The sequence below is a fragment of the Monopterus albus genome, unplaced genomic scaffold (genome assembly GCF_001952655.1).
Source record: "Monopterus albus unplaced genomic scaffold, M_albus_1.0 scaffold396.1, whole genome shotgun sequence".
Classification (NCBI taxonomy): domain Eukaryota; kingdom Metazoa; phylum Chordata; class Actinopteri; order Synbranchiformes; family Synbranchidae; genus Monopterus; species Monopterus albus.
In genome coordinates this window covers 128,580-150,076 of record NW_018128276.1, presented here as the reverse complement: position 1 = coordinate 150,076, position 21,497 = coordinate 128,580, and the positions used below count along the sequence as shown (strand labels likewise).

Genomic DNA, 21,497 nt, shown 5'->3' with positions numbered 1-21,497 from the left:
TTGATTTATTCTTACAAGCATGTAAAAACGGTTAATATGAAGATGAGATAATGTTATTACGGGTACATAATAGTTTATCAGAACTGAAACTATTTATAAAAACACGTTTAAAACATTGATTACTTCCATCGCAGAGATCCAGAGGTGGCGTTTTAATAGAGTTCGTTCCCCTTCAGGGAAGCGGAACCAAAGTGCAGAACCCGGACGTTTCTACTGTCCACACTTCCTGTTGTGTTTTTCTGCTTTTCAAACCAGGAAGATGGATTTTCTGTCGAACAGATGGATTAATAATTTGATAGTTTGTTGGTTTTTCATCGGTAAGTGATATTCTAAGTGCTGAATTTATGTGTACACGTATTTGTTAACGGGCAGAGTGTGTTTCTCTGTCGGGGTTATCTTGATGGACTTCTTTGTGCTCGGAGCTATGCTAGGCTAGTCAGGGTTAGCACAAGCTGCCTTATAAAGCCTTTAATCTCTGTTGTCGGTTTTTTTTTAAGTACACGTTTTACAGTGGGCTTTAGTGTTGCAACAACTCTTTGCACATTTACATCAACCTATAACTAGTTCAGAAATAGTTGTCTTTTCTTAATAAATCTTTTAGGTTAATTTTTATTTAAGGTAGTCACAGATTGGGTTTGCCCTCCTCGTATGAGCAACTCATCAGCGTGACGGCTCGTGATTCCCCGCTGCCACCGCCCGGAGCTCAAGGGAACAACATGCCAAATTATATAAATATAATTAGTTATTTAGTTTTAATTTGATTCTCACTAAACCCACATAGCATGAGAAACAAATGTAAAGTGAAAATTTTTAGTGTGTCTTGGTAAATTCGGCACAGCAGTGAGTCAACAAAGCATCAATTTGTTTAAATGAAAATGGGTTTTAATTTTACTTTACTGCTGTTGCTCTGAAGGATGTGGGAGCAACAGGCGGACCAAGCCGAAAGTTTTAACTGGATCAGACCACTGAGCTCTTTGAACTCAGTTGATAAGATTTTAGTGCACAAAGGCACTAAAAGAGCACAAATGATTTCATACGGTGTACCAAGATAGCTAACATTTAAAATTACACAATAACAAGGTATATTTTAAAATAATCCAGTGCAATACTGTAGAACAGTACTGCAATAAATTCTCCATGATGGTGATAATGTTTTAGAGAGGTGTTGATTCAACTGTACCATCAGTTTGGAAGCTGCTGTTGAAACATACGGTGTTATTCAGAAAGGAGTTTTTGTTATAGCCTCATTGATATAAATGGAGTGGACAAAATAATAGAAACACTTTCAGTATAACATGGTGCATTACAACAGCGCCAAAATTGAATCTTCATTAAAGCATTTCATGAATTGATGAGCTTAGTGAAACTTGAAATGCGTGGTCAGACTTTCCATTCTTTTTTGGGGATGTCAGAGGTCTGGTACACAACCATTAACCCAGAATTGATAGAGATCAGATATCTTGCTAAGAGGAACATCTGTTTATACAGATAGTATCCACACCAGAGTTTTAGTTCAGGTTTCACATCCAAATGTGATCCACCTAGCCTTTTGCCTCTGTATTAAGCTGGCTTCAGCACAGATATGCTGTAATGAAGTGTTAAAATTTTCTCCTTGTGCAATTTTTTCCCCTTGCAGGTGTCAGCTGTAACTCAGTGGAAAAGAAGATTTATGTGCACCTCAATTATACTGTTCCATGTGTGCGACTGCTCAATGCAACACATCAAATAGGCTGCCAGTGTGAGTAGAGTGATAAATTAAATGACTGATTAGTATTTATCGTGGGTGTCCAAGATGAATATTGGACATGTGTGTGTCCTCAAGTCCTGTGAGTGTCTTACTTTCTTGGCTTTTGTAGTAAAAGGCTTACTACAAAATCAACTAAAGCTGGTGTTTTTGAGTTTTGTGAGTTTTGTGAAGTGTTGCTCCATGCAGTTCAAGTTTGGAAATAAGTGAATCAATTCTTGTGAATTTGAGAGTTAAAAATTATTTTCGAAAAACAATGGAAGCACACAAGTTACAGATAGAACAGGCATTTTCTGCTATGAAATACTTGATTATCAAAAGCTGCAAGAATGTAGCTTAAACTGTTGTAATACTACAGAAGCCACAGCAACAGCCATTTTGTCATCAACACATTTCATGCTAGATCTTTCAGAGTAGTGAATAAGAGGCAAGCTTGAAGGACTTTTAATCTATTACAGGTGTTACACCTTGTATCACAGATGCTGGTATTTAATTTCCTGTTTTGGCTGTCAGCCTCTTTGTCAGGCAATGTGGGTGTGCTCCATGTGCTTGAGTCAGAGGGCGACCTGGACTGGGTCCTGCGCTCTGGTCCCAACCCCCCTTATATGGTTATCCTGGAGCCCCCGCTCTTTAACAGGTACAGTTAACATGTCTCACCCTACAGAGGGAACATCTACAGTCATTCTTAATGATACATAATTCTGCTTTCAGTCTTGGCAGATAGGAGGGAAGTTACAACATCAGCAGTACATAGCAGTAAATCTCAGCTAGTCATAAACTGTCACAAGATGTGCTATCTAACCCTGAGGAAAGAAACTTGAACCACATTTCACACCCATGCCTTACCTGTACTTGTACCTGTATCATCTTCCCTGCCCTGTGCCGACTGTCTGCTCATCAGATCCATCATGATGAAGTTGAAGAACAGCTCCGGCAGAGTGGCAGGTGTTGCTGCTGTGGCGATAAACACAAACCCACCTCCAGACTTTTCTCCGCATAATACCTGTCCCAACGAGAACACAGGTGGGTGGAGATTCACATTTTAATACTTAGCCCTCAGTATTACACCAGGAACAGAAATTAGTTGTAGTTTTATCATCCTCAGAGGGCAAAACACTTAGACCTCACAAGCTGCAGTGTTAGTGCTTTACTATCAGGAATACAAATATTTCCTCTTCTCTTTTATATATTAATATGCATTGTATTATAATATGAATATTACTGACATTAATGTGTAACCAGCCATGTGATGATGTAGCTGGTCTAATTGGAGCTAATTTTAACTCCTGTTGGGCAGTGTCATGCTAAAAATATAACTTGTTTTATGAACCTATCATAAGTATTTTATATAAAATCTTAATAGTTACTGCTGTAGTAACCCCAGCTGTCAAATAAATGAGGTGAAGTAAAAAATACAAGATTTTCCTCTGTAATGTTGTGAAGTAGAAACATAAAGTAGCAGTAACAGTGTCTGCCTTTTTATAGACACTGTAGATGCATATTAATCCTATAGATAATTTAATTTTCATGTATCTTATAAAGGGCAGCACGGTGGCACAGTGGTTAGCACGGTTGCCTCACAGCGAGAAGGTTCCGGGTTTGAGCCCCGGTCGACCTGAGGCCTTTCTGTGTGGAGTTTGCATGTTCTCCCCGTGCTTACATAGGTTCTCTCCCGGTATTCCGGCTTCCTCCCACAGTCAAAAGACATGCAGCTTAGGTTGATTGGTGTCATACGGTTTATCCTATGAGGAGTATGACTTCCCCATCTTCTCTCTGAATGACAACAATGACACTCAGGTCATACGACAGGTAAATGTGACAGCAGATTAGATTCTGTTCAAATGCATTGTTGTTGCTGGACAAAATGGCCATCCAGGTACTGAATTGCCTATGAATTGCCCATAGGAGTGTGTGTGTGTGTGTGTGTGTGGTTGTTTGTCTATGTGTTAGCCCTGCGATGGATTGGCGACCTGTCCAGGGTGTGACCCTAAGCGGTAGAAAATGAATGAATGTATCTTATAAGTAGAAATCAGGGAGCTACACACGAAAACACTTTTTAGCTTCAGTTTATTTACACGACATTGAAGAAACCTACTGATGCAGCACACGCTTCATGAGTCCCTGCTTGGGTGTTAGTGCAACTGATGTGGTTTTTTTGTGTTTCCCTCAGGTGTTTATTCAGAGAACTATGATCCAGCCCTGGCCCATTGTAATAAGACAGTGTGGAACCCTCTGGGAAACGGTTTATCCTATGAGGAGTATGACTTCCCCATCTTCTCTCTGAATGACGACAATGACACTCAGGTCATACGACAGGTAAACGTGACAGCAGATTAGATTCTGTTCAAATGCATTGTTGTTGCTGGACAAAATGGCCATCCAGGTACTGAGTGGCCATCAGGACGTTTGAGAATTTTCCCAGTGCTCTGGCCTGTTTTTAATCCCAGAACCTTTAGACATTATACAGCCTATACAGATATTCAGTAGGGTGTTTTAGCTGCAGCAGCACTACTGGTGCACTGAGGGATGTTGCAACTGAAGCATAACTACACAGTATCTGGCACCCAGGCAGTTTGTTGCATGTGGTAGCAAATGAAAGCGAAAAATCACACACAGAGGTGAAGAAAAAGAAAAAGGCTTTGCTGGCTGATGCTGCAAGGTATGCAATGTTAATGGAGCTATTTAAGCAGCTGCTCCATGTGATGATGAGGAGAGTAGCAATGAGGCAGGACCATCAGAGAGAAGTGAGCAGGGAGCAGCTGCTGTGTCGCTGACAGCTTGACAGCTTTTATGTTTGATTATTGTAGAGCTACTTGACCTACCATTGTCTTCATCAGTCCTAGCTCAGTAGCTGTTGAGTGTAGTCAGTGCAAAAACATTTAAAGAAGTCATACTATTGAAGTTAACCCAACATTTCTGTAAGAAAATGCAAAAAAAAAAAGATTTTGTTTGACTGTAACTGGGTAAAATAAACATGAAAATCTGTCCTGTCCCTTTAATGAAAGGGCTGATTTCTCTCTCAGCATATTTTAAACATATTTCTTCTACAACACTCATCACTTCTTTTTTGCCTATAAGGCAAAGACATATCCTATAATATTTGATAGCCAGCAAAGCAAATTGATGATTTGTTGATAGATTAACTTGTTTCAATCTCATGAATGAAACTGTAGCAACTTGACAACAAATTCCCAGTCTGCTTTGTGTTGCCAGTCCACTTCTGTGGCCATCTAATTGTCACCTTGTTCAGTTGCCTGTGGTGCTGGAGAATCTAAATGCTTTCAAAGACAGTACAGCTGCAGTCAAATCTGATTCAAACTTGTCTCAGTGGTAGTTGTGATTTGGACTGATGCCAATAAAGCTGTTCCACCTGCACTTAAGATCATCTTTATGCAGAGCATGTTGTGGCATGTTGTGCTAAGAATCCACATATCATTAGCTGCTTTTAAACTATTATATATGCAAAAACAGACAGATCATATTACATAGGTGTTAGAAATGCTCTTCTGATGCAATACAAGTGTGCATATAGTTCTTTTCCAGAGAATACAGTTATCACAGAGATTATGAGCTCAACACCATGTGTGACTTTCACTTTTTTTTTTTTAGATCTTGCTTCGTTTATCTGTGCATAAGGGCAATACACATTAATCAGCATTTCTGTGAAGCTGCCAGTGTTAGTCAGCTGGTTAATTTTCAACTGCAGTTCTTTGGAAAGATTTTCTGAAACCAGTGACATGATTGTTAAAACCTCCAGATGGTAGTCATGGCAAACACAGCAGTAAAAAGCATTCTCAAGATGGTGCACGAGCCATGCAGAGCAGCAGGAAACAGCAGAACATTAGCACAGTAATGCAGCAGCAATATCCAGAGCAACAACACATGACAAAACAGTGCTTATTATAACACAGTTAGAGATGCCATGTCGTTCATCGTGAAGCCGTGCAAAGCTGACGCCTGCAACAGGCCTGAGACGTGGCAAGTTAACAGCAGGTTTCATTTCAGTTTCAGCTCATTGATAATGGCAGACTGTGCATTTATTTGCAGAAAACTCAGAACCATCTTTAATGGCCAAGTATGTTTGAACATACAAGGAATTTGACTCTGGTACAGAGGTTCTCAGTGTGTTCGTAGGCAGCAGGGAATAGAATATAACAATGAAAACAATAAATAAAAATTAGAACCAATGAAAAATTAAATACATAAATAACTATATACATTGCTCTGTACTAGCAACATTGTGTTTTCTGAGACCTTTTGGTGACTTAGCCCAGAGGTTCTATTGATGTTGCAGTTTATTTGTATGGGCTACCTGCGTCTGATAAGATAGCAGCATAGATGGGGGAAACTGTTCTGTAAACTTAACAGTATCAGGTTTGATTCCCACAGCAGCTACTGTGTCAGAGTGATAAATATAGTCCTGGACATGGTAGTTAGAGCGTTGCTATGCCCAGACATGCCAGTGTGCCCCTGAGCAAGGAGCCAGACCCAAGTGTATATGTTCTAGCTTGTTCTAAGAATTGAAAACCATTTGAGATTCACTAAAACACTATACACCCCGTGACCGTATTCAGGAATAAGCAGTATAGATAATGGATGGATAAAATACTATAATGTGATTGTGGTTTCTATGAATGTAAAAACAAACCCAGACATGTGTGTGCTTTGCTCCGGTCACAGTGCTACTGGGATCATAACCGTGCTGTGAACGGCAGTACTCCTCAGTACCCGCTGTGCGCCATGCAGCTCTACTCCCACATGTCTGCCGTCACTGACACAGCCACCTGTATGAGGAGAAATGACATCAACTTCAGCATCAGCCCAGGTGATTACATATCAGTGGACAAACAGGGTTATCTTTTGCTCATTTAAAGGAATAGTTAGGGATTCTTTTCAAATTGGTGTTAGAACAATATTGATGTGTCCCTAGATACTCAAGAATCGGTCTATTCACACTGACCCTGAATGTTTCCACTTGATTCACCGTCAAAATACACAGCTTTTGTTCTGTGCAAAAACTCACTCCAACTGCAGCTTCAGCTGTCCCAATAAGCCAGTTCTAGTCGGTACCTCTTAAAGTTACAGTTTATTTCAGACAGTTTTCCCTGGACAGTAGTTCCTTGCTGAGCTGTGGCAGAGGTATAGTTCTAGTAGCAGCCTGTAAGTTCTATTACCTGCAACTAGTGTTTTACTCACGTAAATACTAAATACATATTGCAGTCTCTTGGTTATCATTATGTGGCCCAGAGCGATATACAGTCTCACGCAAAAGTTTAGGCACCCTCTTGATAAATAACAGATTTTGGTGATTTTTTATTTGAAAATATGTTAACATAGTTTCTCTTGGAAATGGAAAAAATGCACAATATTTTCAGCAAACAGTGATGCATAGTTACTTCTTATGCCATAAATTGAACAAAAATAAAAAATAAAAACATTATTATGGCATGGTGCAAAAGTTTTGGGCACCCTAAGAGTTCCAGAGTCTCAAAGTCTCTCACAAGGTTTCAGACCTTAATCAGCTCGTTAGATCTGATGCACAGCAACAGCTGTCATTGGTAAATGCCAATTTCAAAGCTGTACAAATACTTTGACTCTTCAAACCTTGTGCACACACTTGCGGACACCCAGCAACCATGGGTTCCTCTAAGCAGCTGTGTAAGACCCTGAAAATGAAAGTTATTGATGCCCACAATGCAGGAGAAGGCTACAAGAAGATAGCAAAGCGTTGTCAGCTTGCAGTTTCCACAGTAAGAAATGTAATTAAGAGATGGCAGATCAGGGGAACTGTGGAGGTCAAGATGAGATCTGGAAGACCAAGAAAACTCTCGGACAGAACTGCTCGTATGCTGGTCAGAAAGACAAATCAAAACCCCCATTTGACTGCAAAAAACCTGCAGGAAGATTTAGCAGACTCAGGAGTGGTGGTGCACCGTTCCACTGTGCAGCGATGCTTGCACAGACAAGGCCTTCATGGAAGAGTCAGCAGAAGAAAACCTTATCTGCGTCCCCATCATAAAATCCAACGTCTGAAGTATGCAACAGGACATCTACAGAAGCCTGATGCGTTTTGGAAACAAGTGCTGTGGACTGATGAAGTTAAAATAGAACTCTTTGGACACAATCAGCAAAGGCATGTTTGGAGAAAAAAAGGAGCAGCATTTCATGAAAAGAACACCTTGCCAACTATTAAGCATGGGGGTGGATCTATCATGCTCTGGGGTTGTGTTGCAGCCAGTGGCACAGGAAACATTGCACGGGTGGAGGGAAGAATGGATTCCACTAAATACCAGCAAATTCTGGAAGCAAACATCACACCATCTGTAAAAAAGCTGAAGCTGAAAAGAGGATGGCTTCTACAACAGGACCATGATCCTAAACATACCTCGAAATCCACTATGGAATACCTCAAGAGACGCAGGCTGAAGGTTTTGGAATGGCCATCACAGTCCCCTGATTTAAACATCATTGGAAATTTGTGGGTAGATCTTAAAAGAGCTGTGCATGCAAGACGACCACAGAATATTACAGAACTAGAAGCCTTTTGCAAGGAAGAATGGGAGAAGATCCCAAGTACAAGAATTGAAAGACTTTTAGCTGGCTATGAAAAGTGTTTGCAAGCTGTGATATCTGCCAGAGGAGGTGTTACTAAGTACTGATTGTGTAGGGTGCCCAAACTTTTGCACCATGCCATAATAATGTTTTTATTTTTTATTTTTGTTCAATTTATGGCATAAGAAGTAACTATGCATCACTGTTTGCAGAAAATATTGTGCATTTTTTCCATTTCCAAGAGAGACTGTGTTAACATCTGTTCAAATAAAAAAAATCACCAAAATTTGTTATTTATCAAGGGGTGCCTAAACTTTTGCATGAGACTGTAATAGCATTCATTAACATATGTTCCTATAAAGCTGACTCAGTGGCACTGTTACGCTGTAGGTGAACTGCTGAATGTCATCACTGTGGCCCTTTTAGGAACATAGTCTTTCACAGGTATCTTTAGTTTGGTTGATTGATAAATAATAATGTTTTTATTTGCACTTGCTCCCTTGTCAGCTGTTGTTAGCTTGGCTGGTGATGACACAGCTCTGCAGCGTTTTTCCTCACAGCACCTGTAACTCTCAGCTTTGTGAACGTTGTTGGGTCCATTTTGGGCCATGAGACACAGGCGAAATCTCTGGAGCCCTTTGGCCCATTGCTTGTTTCTTTTAAAACATACTGGATGAATGTAGACAAGAACCATGTTCTCCTTCCCATGAAACACGGGAGTGGCTCTAAGATGTCTCACACCCATAAATATAATCCAAACACGGGAGCAGGTTTTACTGGTGTCCCAAAATTACAAACTGCAAAATACTCCAGTTGTGAAATCTGCAAGTTACAAGCTTGTTTCCACGTTAACTTTGGGCATAACCTGAGTAGTACACACTACCAACAACAAACTTAGGACTACTAGAAGGCATCCCTCTTGACGCAGCTCAGCATGAAACTACTAACCAACTTGTAAACTTCACTATTTCTTTAAGATGTGATGTGAGTTGCAATAGATATGATGGTTTCAATGTACTTATTTTTAATATAGGCTACACAACTTTTTCAGGAAGACAATCTATTAAATACAAGAAAATAGCCTGATAATAGTTTTGTTTCACCAGCTCTAACCAAGGTTTATATTGGTTCTTGTTCTGCATCACTCTTTAGAGGTGGTGTGCGACCCACTGGGTGACTTTAATGTTTGGGCCTCATCCAAACCTCTCAACAACACAGCCAAGGGCCACAAGATGGGGGAGAGTGTGGTCATCGCAGCAGCCAGGGTGAGCTGTGTGAAAAATGAAACATCACATGATGTTACAAAGCAGGGCTTTTATACTGAAAAGCTTTCAAAATGAACGCGATCAAACTGGCTGGGAGAAATGTGATTTTAAAAAAAGATCAGATGGGTTTAAAAGAAGTGATATAAGCTTGTAGCATTATTTCACTACAGTACGACATGTGGTACTCATTAGCGTGCTGGTGCCTGAGCGAGTTTGTGAAAAGCAGTGAAATTTTTCTGTCCAGTTTCTGCAGTGATCTCACTCACTTTGAATGCTTTCCACTATAAAAGTCAAATCCAAGCTAAGTCCTGCTTTGTAATGCGTGCCATGTGATGTTGCATTTTTTCACTGTTTTCTAATGTTTATTAACTAGATGATTGAGAAAATATTCAGTTTCCTTGATAATGACTGATTATTTGCAATCAGTGAATGACACAGAAATACATTTAGCTTGTTATGCTGTAGGTAAAACAATACAATTAGACATTTGTGGAGCTTGTAGCCACATTTTGTGCCACAGACTTACTAATGGAAGGGTGGAAATAGGTCATTGCAGACGGAGCTGAGCTACTTACCTGGATGGTAAATGGTCTTATAGTTGTATAGCACCTTTCTGTACATTGCAACACACTCCAAACACTTTCACAGTTTGCCCATTCACCCATTCGCACCCCCAAACATACACACATTCACGCACCGGTGACATCACCGGGAGCGACTTGGGGTTCAGTGTCTTGCTCAAGGACACTTCGACATGTAGGCTGGAGAAGCCTAGAATCAATCCACCAACCTTCCGGTTAGGAGACGACCTGCTATAGCTTCCCTAGATATGATCTCTGCTTGATGCCCCTCCTTTCCTCGCTCTCCTGCAGCTGGACAGCAGGTCCTTTTTCTTTGACATTGCTCCAGGAGCAGAAAGTGCAGTCTCTGGGTTTGTCACCTTGCTGGCGGCTGTTCACGCTCTGCATAACGCCACCCAGGAGGCCCCGCCTAACCGCACCATCCTCTACACATTCTTCCAAGGGGTTAGTTGTTTACACACCATTGTATACACCGTGATGCTTGGTCAACATGCTAAATTTGATTTTGTTTGGAGTACACGTCAGCATTATTCATGTCCGTTGTACATTTTGTTTGACTGTTTGACCCCAGGAAACCTTTGACTACATCGGCAGCTCGAGGATGGTGTATGACATGGAGAACAAACAGTTTCCAGTGGATCTGGACAATGTTCACTCAGTACTAGAAATCGGGCAGGTGTGTTTATTATTCTTCTGAACAAACTCTGAACAAAGAACATATAAACAATACTGTTAATGAATGAATCAGGCCAAAACAATTTAATGAATGAAATTAATACGTTGTTGTTTTGCTATTACTACTACTTAAATCTGTATGTTGTGGACAAGTTCTCTGATTGGTCAAAGATATTTTTTTACTGTAATATTATAAGCTGTCCATTATGTGTGTGTATATATAGTGTTTCAGTTTGTTGGATGTTCTCACTACAGGTGGGATTTGCTGCTGGCTCCGGGCTGTGGCTTCACTCTGATCCCGTGTCTCGGAGGAACAGCAGCGTCAATGACACGGTTCGTATCAGTGTGTATTTAAAAGAGATTCCCTTCTTCTCATTCAGCACTGTTCAAACACCACAGAAGGACATCGGCCACTGCTGGGGAGAACAGGACTGTCTAGATGTAGAGTGGATATATGAGAGAAACTTTAAAAGCAGAACGGTGATCAAAATCAAACTTTGTGTGTGTGTGTGTTAGTGTATGTATGGCATCGAGTTTTTCAATGCTTTGTTTCAGGTTAAGGATCTTATCAGCAACTTGCGCTCGGCTGCCGCAGATTTAAATGTCTCAGTGGACGAGCCCAGAGTTTCTCAGCCACTCCCGCCCTCGTCTTTCCAGCGTTTCCTGCGAGCTCGGCCAATCCCCGGTGTTGTTATCGAGGATCATCAGTCTCAGTTCACCAATAGGTGATTCAGAGCTACACGCCATAACAGTCCATCATGGTGGAATCCTGTGTGTGTTAATCTATTTTTCTGTTCTGTGTGCAGCTTCTATGAGAGCATGTATGATAACGCAGAGTACCTGAACATCTCGTACTCACCAGACCTGACGCCAGAGAAGCAGCTAGAAACTGTCACTGACACTGCCAAGGTATTTGCAAAGCCAGGCCACGACATGTGTTTCATTCACTGTGGTTTGGCTCTGGACAGGGGTAACTTCAAGTAGCGATTTTAGGTGAACACGAGTAAAAAAAGCTACATCTGTTTCCAATATGTGGAGCTTTGAGTGACAGTTAATCATGTCATCACCTAAGCGCCTCCTCACTGTTTGCTGACTGATTGTTCCAATGAAAATCTTTAAGTAATAACCTGTCTTGTGATTTTTAACGTGTCTTTAAGAGGCTACTCTGTTGACAGCTCAGTTCATGCTGTTCATGCATCTTTCAGGCTCTGACCGATGTGGCGACCATGGTGGCGCAGGCTCTCTACAAACAGGCCGGAGGAGCAGAAAGCCAGCTGAGCAGCATTAAGGCAGATGCTCTAATAGTAAGACTGTAAATTCAGTAAACGTGTTTCAAGCTTTCCAGCTGTTTTATCCACGAGCTCACTGCTCCTGCAGTATATTTACCCGTTCTCACCTCTACTTTCTTATCAGAAATATCACAGTTGTTCTTAGTCTGAAGAGTGTTTCTGTACCTTATCTCTGTTTGTAGTTTCTACTCTGCTGTGAGGGCAAATTTACAAGAGTAGAAAAGCCTTTGAATGTCTAGAAACAAGTCGGTGATACAGACTGACATTGGTCTTACTTTCTCTTTTGGCTTACATGTTTTCCTGAGTCTGATCATTTTTTGTGTGTTGTGCTTGTTTATTTATTTTTTCCTCGTCTTTACCTGCTTTTTTTTTATTTCTGCTTCAATAATTTGAAATATGCTTTTAGAAGAATCATTATTTCAAAGACAAAGACTTTACTGTTTCTTTTCTGTGACTAATGTGTCTTGGTGATTTATTTATTTATTTTTATCTTGCTGAACTGAGCCGAAGTGACAGACATCAATGTTTGTGTCGTCTCTCTCAGGTGACCCAAATGCTGTACGGGTTCCTTGTTAAGTCCAATAACTCCTGGTTCCAGCAGCTCGTCTCATCGGAGCTCATGGGTCACCTGAGTAAGTTGGGATACAAGCTAAGACTTTCTGTAAACTGGATTTATATGACAATAGTGGCAAATAATTGATATTGATAAACAGTTACAGACACTGATGATCTGGTTTTATTTTGGGGAAACGCCTCTATGGGCCGTCAGCCACTCTTTTGTCATTATCACCATGGGGACAGAGCAGAGCAAACACTGGTACATTTTCAGGCACAAAATGTAATTTCTTTATCAGATGACAGGCCCCCAAACCTCTATGTGGGTGTGACACAGCAGTCCAGCGTACCAACTCTTCTAGTCCAGCACCTGCTGGCCAACCTGACGGGCAGCGCCATCAACATCACCCAGGACGACTGCCAGAACCAGAGAGAGGATAAGGACGACAAAGAGAACAAACATGTAAAGACATCAGTTGTCAAATTAATTTCAAAGCCAATGTGACACCAACACATTTGGATAAATACAGAATAAAATGACACCATGACTTCTGTTGCCAACTGGTAGTATTAAGTAGGACCTGCAACATTGTCACATCTGTGGCACACGTCCCACTCATTTTAAAAAGAAATAATGACATATTTATCTCCCCCCTCCATCACCCTGTGGCCCTTCTTGCCTCCCTCCTCAGATGTACTCCTATCTGTGGGTTCAGGGTGTGGCGCCTCCCAATAATACAACGAGGGAGGGTTTCTGCGTCCGCTCCACTGTCCGTCTCTCCAAAGCGCTGTCCCCAGCCTTTGACCTGCAGCAGTACACCTCCCAAGATTACTCTACATGGACAGAGTCCAGGTGGAAGACCATCAAAGGACGCATATTCCTGGTGGCCAGTCATGAACTGGAGGTACATCTGCCTTCTCTCCTCAGGGTCAAAGACAGAACACAGATTTATCACTCTGAAGGCTGTGAGGCCTCATTTGTCTGCTAAACAAACTGGAAAATGTCAGTAGCTTGCGTTACTTTTGCCAGTTTCCATGTTGGGTTAGTTTAGTTCATTTGTTTACTCTACTTTTGGAAATTCATTTGTGCCTGTGTCAGTCAGAGAATATAAAAAACAAAACACTTGTGTCACAGCAGCATCAGTTTGATTTGTCCTAGTTTTGCTCGTGAATGCTGGAACAAGTTGACAGTGATGATGGATGACCTCTCAAAGAAAAGGCAAAAATGTGTCCACAGGTTCATGACCACGTCTTAGGGACAGATCTTCACTGGTCAGAGCAATAACTGATAACCTTCTCCCTCCTCCAGATGTTTACGCTGGGTGTGGGGGTCAGCATTCTGCTGATGTCCCTCCTGTTGACGTACATCATCAGCTTGAAGGCCGACATCCTCTTCAGCTCAGGGAGGGAGCCCACCAACGCCACCTACTGATCCGCATTGGGGCAGCGCAGGCCCACGACCACTACTACTGCTACTACTACTACTACGACAACTACTACTTGTATCCCAACCAGACATGAACAGGGCTTTTCTTTTCTTCCATGAATAGGTACACAGACAGGCTAGCAGCGGTTTCTGAGATGACGACTCCACGTTTATGGACTCACTCAGGTGAGCTGTGACGTGAGGACTGGACTGGCCTGGATGGATCTGGACTCATCAGGGTCAGAAAATTCTGGTTCAGTGCCAGCGGGCCCTGCCGGTGGAAAAGATGTTTATATTTCTTTTGTTTTAGGGTCTTTTCCCTCTTTATTGTCAAAGAATGTTTTGTTTACTGTGTCGTGATAGGCACTAAACATTGAGCATTTGTGTGTGTGCGTGTGTGCGTGTGTGCGTGTGTGTGTGTGTGTGTGATGGTGCATATGTAAATGTGACTGTGTACAGTCAACTGCCCCATTCAGTGTTTACGAATGAATGTGTGAGTGAGGGTTGCAATGGTATGTGCAATATTGTAGCTGTCTTCTCTGTCATGTAGTTATCAGTGCTAGCGTTAAGAAACCACTTTGTCAGTGAACAAGTACAAAATTTAAATTCAAGGTTTTGCAAAAGTTGGAAATGTGTGATGAAGTATTTTCAGAAGTTCGTGGTCCTGGGAAGTTGATGAGAACCCAGAGAAATTTTAAAAACTATTCAAGAATATTTATATTCCCTTGCAGCTCAAACATAGTCACACTTGTGTCTAGTTGTTGATTTCACACATTGTGATCTTTGCGTGGAGAAAAATAATTTCCTGAACTTTTAAAAGTCCTGCACGGCTGATATTAATGATCAATCAGCTGCCAAATTCTTTAAATCCAGTCAGAATCTAATGTTTAGACTGAAAATGTGCTCGGCCTCTGGCTCTGCGCTCTTTTTGGTTCATACCTTTTTCACCTTCATTTTGTTTGGTGAAAAATTCTGAAAAGAGATTTTAATTTTGTCGATAGGTGTTTATTTAATGGCTGAAACCAGTGAGAAATTGTGATGCCTTGACGGAGAAATAAACGTGGCTTCTTTTCCAGGGCGTCTTTTGTAGCTGTTTGAGTGGAATTCAAAAACGGAGGCCAGTGTGCGAAATGCTATTGTTATGAATGAAACGCTTATGAACTGGGACAGCGGTACTTCATAAAAACTCATTTTTTAAACTTAAGACAATTTAGACAATCCTTGTTTGAAAAGGAGTGGTTTATATTTTCTCTGTCGACTTTATTATTAAATACCCATCTCAATCAAACAATTTGAACAGATTCAACCTAAATAAATAAATAGAAATCACAACAAACTAATGATTACCAACATTTAAACTATCCAAAAGCAAATCAGTCAGATTTGAGCAAACAAAAAAGGGGTCACAGCTTCATCTCATGTTTATTCATTTATGAACATAAAGGTGTTGCTTTGTAGGCATTTGTTTTTTTTTCCTCTTGGCACTTATTTACAATATGTTCCTTGATGATAACTGAGACCAACAAATTTAAGAGAATCACATTAAAAAGTTTAAATCGGTGATTATTTGGTTTGGAAACTGGTGCTTCCTTATAAAAACTCCGTATGGAGACCTGGTCTGGACACAGCGGCCAGATGTGACGCTATGGAGGATTTCATCCAAGCGGCTCCACTGACTGCTCCTCGGTTTTATGAGCCAGGGAATCCACTTACCTTGTGACATTAGTCTGTCCAGTCCTTTGCAGAGACACAGAGAGAAATCACAGTGGACACGGGAGGGTTGTGACTAAACAGGGCCAGTCCCCCGGGGGGACAACAGAGGAGGAGCCAAACTGGAGCGGAGGCGGGGCGCACGGTGTTACGGCTGAGTGGAAAGAAAGTAGAAAGTGAAAAATACCTGAATGGACTCCCTGGCATGAGTAAGTAGTATTTTTTGTGTGTGGAAAATGCTCTAAAATGTTAGTGATGGGGCTGGATACGGGTGCATGGGCCCTGCGGAGAGAGAAGGGAAGATTTGGGGCGCCGGAAATCTCCGGTTTTCCCAAACAATAGTCGGGAGGACGCGACGGTCGCTTTTTTTGAATCCACGGGGAAGTTTAAGACCCTCATCGGCCCCATTGTCGTTCTCACCGAGGCCACGTAGCTCCGTGGTCCGACTTTAACCGCAGGAGAAGACTGTTGTCTTTGTAAATGTTACTGAAGGCTAAAAGGATTCGGAGAGTGATGCGCCTGGAAGGAATACGCGCGTCCAGTTTAGTTGTAGGCCAAAGGATTTGAAATTTCTCCTTCACCTAAGGGCTGGTGGGAATTTGAGTGCGTCCATTCATTTACTGTGAGGGCGACCCGTTTGGGGAAAGAAACGGGGAAGAAAGGGAACGAACGTTTTGGATAAATTGGCTTCAGGACGCGGCCAATGGGGCCTGGGAGTCTCCCCATTGTCCTGCCTTTCTACCATAGCCTCTTTTTTTATTTATTAGTTCGCAAAACTCTTTGTATTTCCCCTAAATGCTCCTGGTTCCTGGCAGTAAATTAGCCTTTTGTGCTTGTGGAATATTGCTGAATTATTGATGCAGCTCGACTCCTCAGATGTAACCACAGCCAGCAGCGCAGTGGTTACATGTATCCAAAGAGCTTTTCCCGTCGTTGCGCTGTTCGTTCAAACAGACTAAGATGTTGCAGCAGCATTTCCAGGCCCTGGTTGTCTCTGCTTCCCTGAGGACTGCATAAGCCTGCTGTGAGTATAGGCTCCTCATTTTATAGTGGACATAGGAGTCATGTGCTTACTCTCGGTGAAAAACTATATAATATGGGCAATACACATTAGTATGACGTAAAGTACCGTGTTAAACGTTTTAGAATGATAAAAACAGGACAAAGCTTGTCGCCAAAACTTCCCAGTGATACCACAATGATAGTAAAGCAGATTAGGAAACAGGCTGTGGAGGGCAAGGTGTTGTTGACACTCGTGCGTCCGGAGGTCCTGTAGGCCTTTCATTGTGAATTTGGAGACTACAGTGTAATGGCAGGGCTTAAACTAACTGTTCAGCTTTTCATAGTAGTTTCAATCATACTCATAAGTTGCCATCTTATATCCCCAGTGTGCTTTTTGCTTTGGTTTACTGGGAAAATAAAATTTCAAAGCATATAATCAAACAACCAACCCGTTTTATTGAGAATCACTGGGACACTGTTGTTTAAAAGGTATGTTTGTCTTTTTAAATGTCACATTTAAATACCACAACACCACAAATAAATTTTAATTCACCTGCACTGCATCTTAAAACCTGGGTATATATAACTGAAACTAACTCCATTGCTCAATAACACTGGAGGGGGCGAGTAGGAGCATAGTTTGTTGTTGATTTGAGGGAGTTGACCCCTGACCCTTTCACACTGGCTGTACATACAGTTGAGCGTCATCACTATTTCATAGGAGAAATACCAAAACATTCACTGGTTCCAGCTTCTCTAGTGTGAGTATTTGATGGCTGTCTCGATCATTTCTAATAGTAAATCCAGTGTTTTGGGGTTTTGAGCTGACAAGCCAAACAGATTCTGGGAGTTTGAGATGTACATGTTTCACCACTTTCTGACATTTCATATATCAGACAATTAATTAAAAAAAAAAAAACAATCAGGTGAATCATTAACAAAAACCATATCTGCTGTTCCTGACAGTGGATTTGCGACCGGTCAGATGAGTCTTGTATCTGAACACATCAGTCTGAGCTCGGCTCCCTGGGCTGCTTCCTGTCTCTGCAATACTTTAGTGGGATATGAGGACGGATTAAATGAGGGGTCTTTTTGAACCACAACACTGAGCAGAGGACAGGCCTGTTGTTTCAACCACACTCTGTTAGACTTGTACACACACCTGCTCCAGTTTGCTGGGCACGTGTGCACCAAGCCTGACAGCAGCAGTTGTCTTGTTTCTTGCTGGTCTTACTGGTGTCGTTGCAGGCGGAGGTGGGTGGTTGCTGGCCCTGTGCGTGTGTGTGGCCCCAGTACACTGATGAGCTGCTTCCCCTGCTGCAGCCTGTGTGTGTGTGTGTGTGTGTGTGTGTGTGTGTGTGTGTGTGCTTATTTTCACAGTTGGCATATCTGGCCTCAAGTGGCCGTCAAATGGAGTTGGTCATTTCGGAGATGGCCCGGTTTACTTTTCCACCCTGACAGCTGTTGGCGCTGAGGCAGCAGCTCCAAGTGTTTGATGACAACTTGATTTCTTTTTGCCTTTGGGAAAATGCAGGCTCCCTTTGGCTGAAGCTTTAAAACTGTCTGACCGGGACACAAGCCCAACATCATCACTGTTTAAAGTCAGAGCCGACAAAAGCACTAATTACAGGACTGGTCTGTTGTTGGCTTCTCTGTTAAATTCAGCCCAGAGTCAAGTGAACAAGGGTCAGGTTCTTTTGTTCTTTTTTTTTTTTTAGAGATCAGGATTTCATTTTGAAGCAGTGGTGAGAAATTAGGTGGAAAAAAGATCCTGAAATAACCCAAAGAACCACACTACTGTTCAGGAAACAATGGCTGACCAGGAACAATAGCAGAGTAAGAAGAAAAGGCATAAACCTTTGTACTGAAGAAGCAGCTCACAAAGCATAAGCAATGACAGGTTATGGTCTTACACAAATGGCTGCAGCTCTCACTTGTGCTCAGCTCTACTTTCTTACTAGTAACACCACTGACTGGCGCTGATGAGAAGAGTCCTGTAAGTAGGACATAGGATTGTGTGATGAATGGGAAACCCTATCCATCTCGCGGCTGGACCACACCTTTGTAGATCAAGTGTTCTGTCATAGTCTCCCTGAACAGGCTGACAGACAGGCAGCAGGACAGGCAGCTTCATTTCAAAGAAGAAGGGTCAGTGATACCATGGAGGGAAGGAAGCGTGGAACAACAGGATGAAGGCATCCGACAGCGTTAGCCTCCACATTTACAGGTTACACTGTAGGTTTGGACACAAATCTATTGGCCTGCAGACATGATGAGATGCTTGGTAACTTGACTGAAATAACAATTTTCCCATAAAAGATGTATTAATCTCTCATTCACAGTGGAATAGCTACAACAGTGGTGATTCAGCCAATCAAATGAGCTGAAAATCCAGTCCAATCAGAAGTCAGAGCAATCATACGACTTAAAATAAGTAAAATTTGTTGTTGAGGTAAATGTTTTTTTTAGTTTACTGTGATATAAAATGTAAATCATCCAGCCCTGTCTGTTTCTTTTAAATGACAACCCTGTACATTTTCTGTAACGTGTGTTTCTCATCATGTGAGGGGAAACACAGGTATCGTGTTAACGCGGTGCCAAAGAAAGCTGTCGTCCATCTGAGAGGTCGGTCTTTCAGAATGAAACAGGAAGAGCTTCTTGGTGAAGCCCCTGCTCAGCACTGCAGTAATTTGCTGTAATTATTGTGACTCGTATCACTCAGGCCTGTGCTAAGTTCATACATGCACCTTTAAAAAAAGGCCTAACGGTGATGAGTCATCTGTCAAGTCACTGTGGGAAACGCAGGAAGTTTGAACTAGAAGTACACGAAGCGTGTTTAAGATGTAATAAGCAAAGAATGTAAGCATTTCTAAAGCGTATAATGGGATATATTGTACAGGGTGTAATGTTAGCCAGGTCTGTGTTCTTGCTGAGTAACAGGGCCTGTGGGGTGAGGGCGTGTGCGGCTCTGTCCAGCTCTGTCCAGCTCTGTCCAGGTCTGTCCAGGTGTCTGGCTCTGGGGCCTGTTTCAAGAAGAATTATTATTGACAACTCTGAGTGAAACTTGGAGCATCAGCAGAAAGCTTCACAAGTACTGGTCAAATTGCCATTAGCTTTGGAACAAATATTCATGGTCCTCAGGGGTGAATCTCTATGTGTTGGGTTTGATTTCCTCCTCAACCTAAAGAATATTTGCAAAAGGTGTTTGACATTTAAATGCTTTTGGCTTCGGTGGACCTCTGGCCTGTTGCGCCACCAGCGGGCTAACATTTCCAGCTGTACTCAGGAAACCCACCAAGGAGATTATTCTAAAATTTCAGGGTGAACTCTGCCTCTATTTGAAACTGCATGACCACTCCGCCCAAACTAGCCTGACATGTTAACATTGCACACAAAATATCTCATCATCTAAGGTGATAAACTCTTGATTTGATGGACTTTCCCTTTAAAGTTGCCACTGCTCAGGCCAATGTGTGTGCACTGCACATTTAACGGTCAGTCATAGGGATTTAATTACTCTCTTTAGATACATCTGGGCCATGCAGGGCTTTGGTTGTGGTGGTTGGAGCAAATGAGATGGAGAAGTTCTGTGTTAGTGTAGTTAATATTGACACGTAGCATCACAGAGGAAATGATGGGTGTGTCAGAGTCATGGGAACAGTGAGCTTGCATCACTTTATGTATGATTTTCGCTGAAGTTTATGGGTAAACCTGCCGCTGAAATCTGAGACTACTCCTGCACTTAATTTTAGAAGGACTCGTCTTTCAGTGCTTTTGAATTGTGCACAGTATTAATGCAGTTGCTTAATTTTTATTTTCTAGGCTACACACAGACCAGTGATAAGTTCAGATTGTTACTCTGACCAGCAGTTCATTAAACATTGCTTTGGTTTAGTGTGTTGCCTGTCTAAAAATATGTGGTTTGTCTGGGAATGCTTGCATCTTTTCCCACTTGTCCACTCATTTGTTTACGGGGAAACACCACTTAAGTCTGCTCCTCTGTAGTCGCTGTTTGTACTTGAGATGCTTTAAAGCAACAGGAAGGAGCAGATCTTGAATCTTGACATTTTTTAGTGTTCCTTATTGTTGTAAATCCATTAAAAAAACCCAAGAATTTGCTGGAGTTGTGGCATTTGGAAGGCGCATTCCCTGTGGTCGGTGTGAAACATCAGTTTTCTATAGTTCTTCATATGGAAATGTACATAAGAAGCTCATTTCTCTGCTATTACTAAAGGTTGGCATTCACGATGATGCACCAGGAAAAGGTTGTTAGTCATCTAAGTGTCGTGATTGGGAATAAGCATGTTGAGGTTTTATACGTGTCTGCAGGGCTGCAAAATCTTCTCTAGCCTGGTAAAAGTTAGTGCAGTTTGGAAGTACTTCCCCCTAAGAACAAACTGTAAAGCAAAGCTTATGAGTTTGATGATAACCTGAAAAAAAAATCCACAGGCTGATCTGTCATCGTACAGTATGTAGCTTGAAGTTAAGTGGATTTCCAACACTGTGACACAGATGGAGCATAACAGGCACATTAAGTTCAGCACCCTGCAGTGATGGAAGCTAACGTCGCTCTGCACTTCCCACCGAGGTCCGGTCAAAGCCAGCCGTCCACACCCTCCTTTTATCAGTTAACCAGCATATGACAGTCCAACATCCGTCATGCCAACACTTTTATTTTGGTGTTTTTTTTTTTTTTTT

General features: G+C 41.8%; 2 protein-coding genes across 4 annotated transcripts in view; both read left to right on the top strand.

Moving 5' to 3' along the window:
- Positions 1 to 169: 169 nt before the first annotated feature.
- On the top strand, positions 170 to 15,643 carry ncstn (nicastrin). Its single transcript, XM_020586132.1, has 17 exons — positions 170 to 317; positions 1,637 to 1,738; positions 2,258 to 2,381; positions 2,646 to 2,767; positions 3,915 to 4,060; positions 6,425 to 6,569; positions 9,449 to 9,561; positions 10,434 to 10,586; positions 10,714 to 10,818; positions 11,073 to 11,150; positions 11,373 to 11,542; positions 11,624 to 11,726; positions 12,023 to 12,121; positions 12,651 to 12,738; positions 12,961 to 13,124; positions 13,354 to 13,566; positions 13,971 to 15,643. The coding sequence occupies exons 1-17, from the start codon at positions 260 to 262 to the stop codon at positions 14,091 to 14,093; spliced, it is 2,106 nt and encodes a 701-aa protein (XP_020441788.1). The 5' UTR covers positions 170 to 259; the 3' UTR covers positions 14,094 to 15,643.
- An 83-nt stretch (positions 15,644 to 15,726) lies between these two features.
- Positions 15,727 to 21,497, top strand: part of LOC109951564 (vang-like protein 2) — an 11,676-nt gene continuing 5,905 nt past the window's right edge. For 2 of the 3 annotated variants that reach the window (XM_020586135.1, XM_020586136.1), the window contains exon 1: positions 15,727 to 16,006. The gene's annotated coding sequence lies outside the window, so the exon portion shown is untranslated. The other variant, XM_020586133.1, reaches the window with a different exon arrangement.

What these genes read in the sequence shown, in the direction of transcription:
- ncstn (XM_020586132.1), top strand. Translation starts at nt 260, where the DNA reads ATGGATTTTCTGTCGAACAGATGGATTAATAATTTGATAGTTTGTTGG. An exon ending in CTGTCACTGACACTGCCAAG is followed by an intron (nt 11,727 to 12,022) that starts GTATTTGCAAAG and finishes TGCATCTTTCAG; the next exon opens with GCTCTGACCGATGTGGCGAC. An exon ending in TTAAGGCAGATGCTCTAATA is followed by an intron (nt 12,122 to 12,650) that starts GTAAGACTGTAA and finishes CGTCTCTCTCAG; the next exon opens with GTGACCCAAATGCTGTACGG.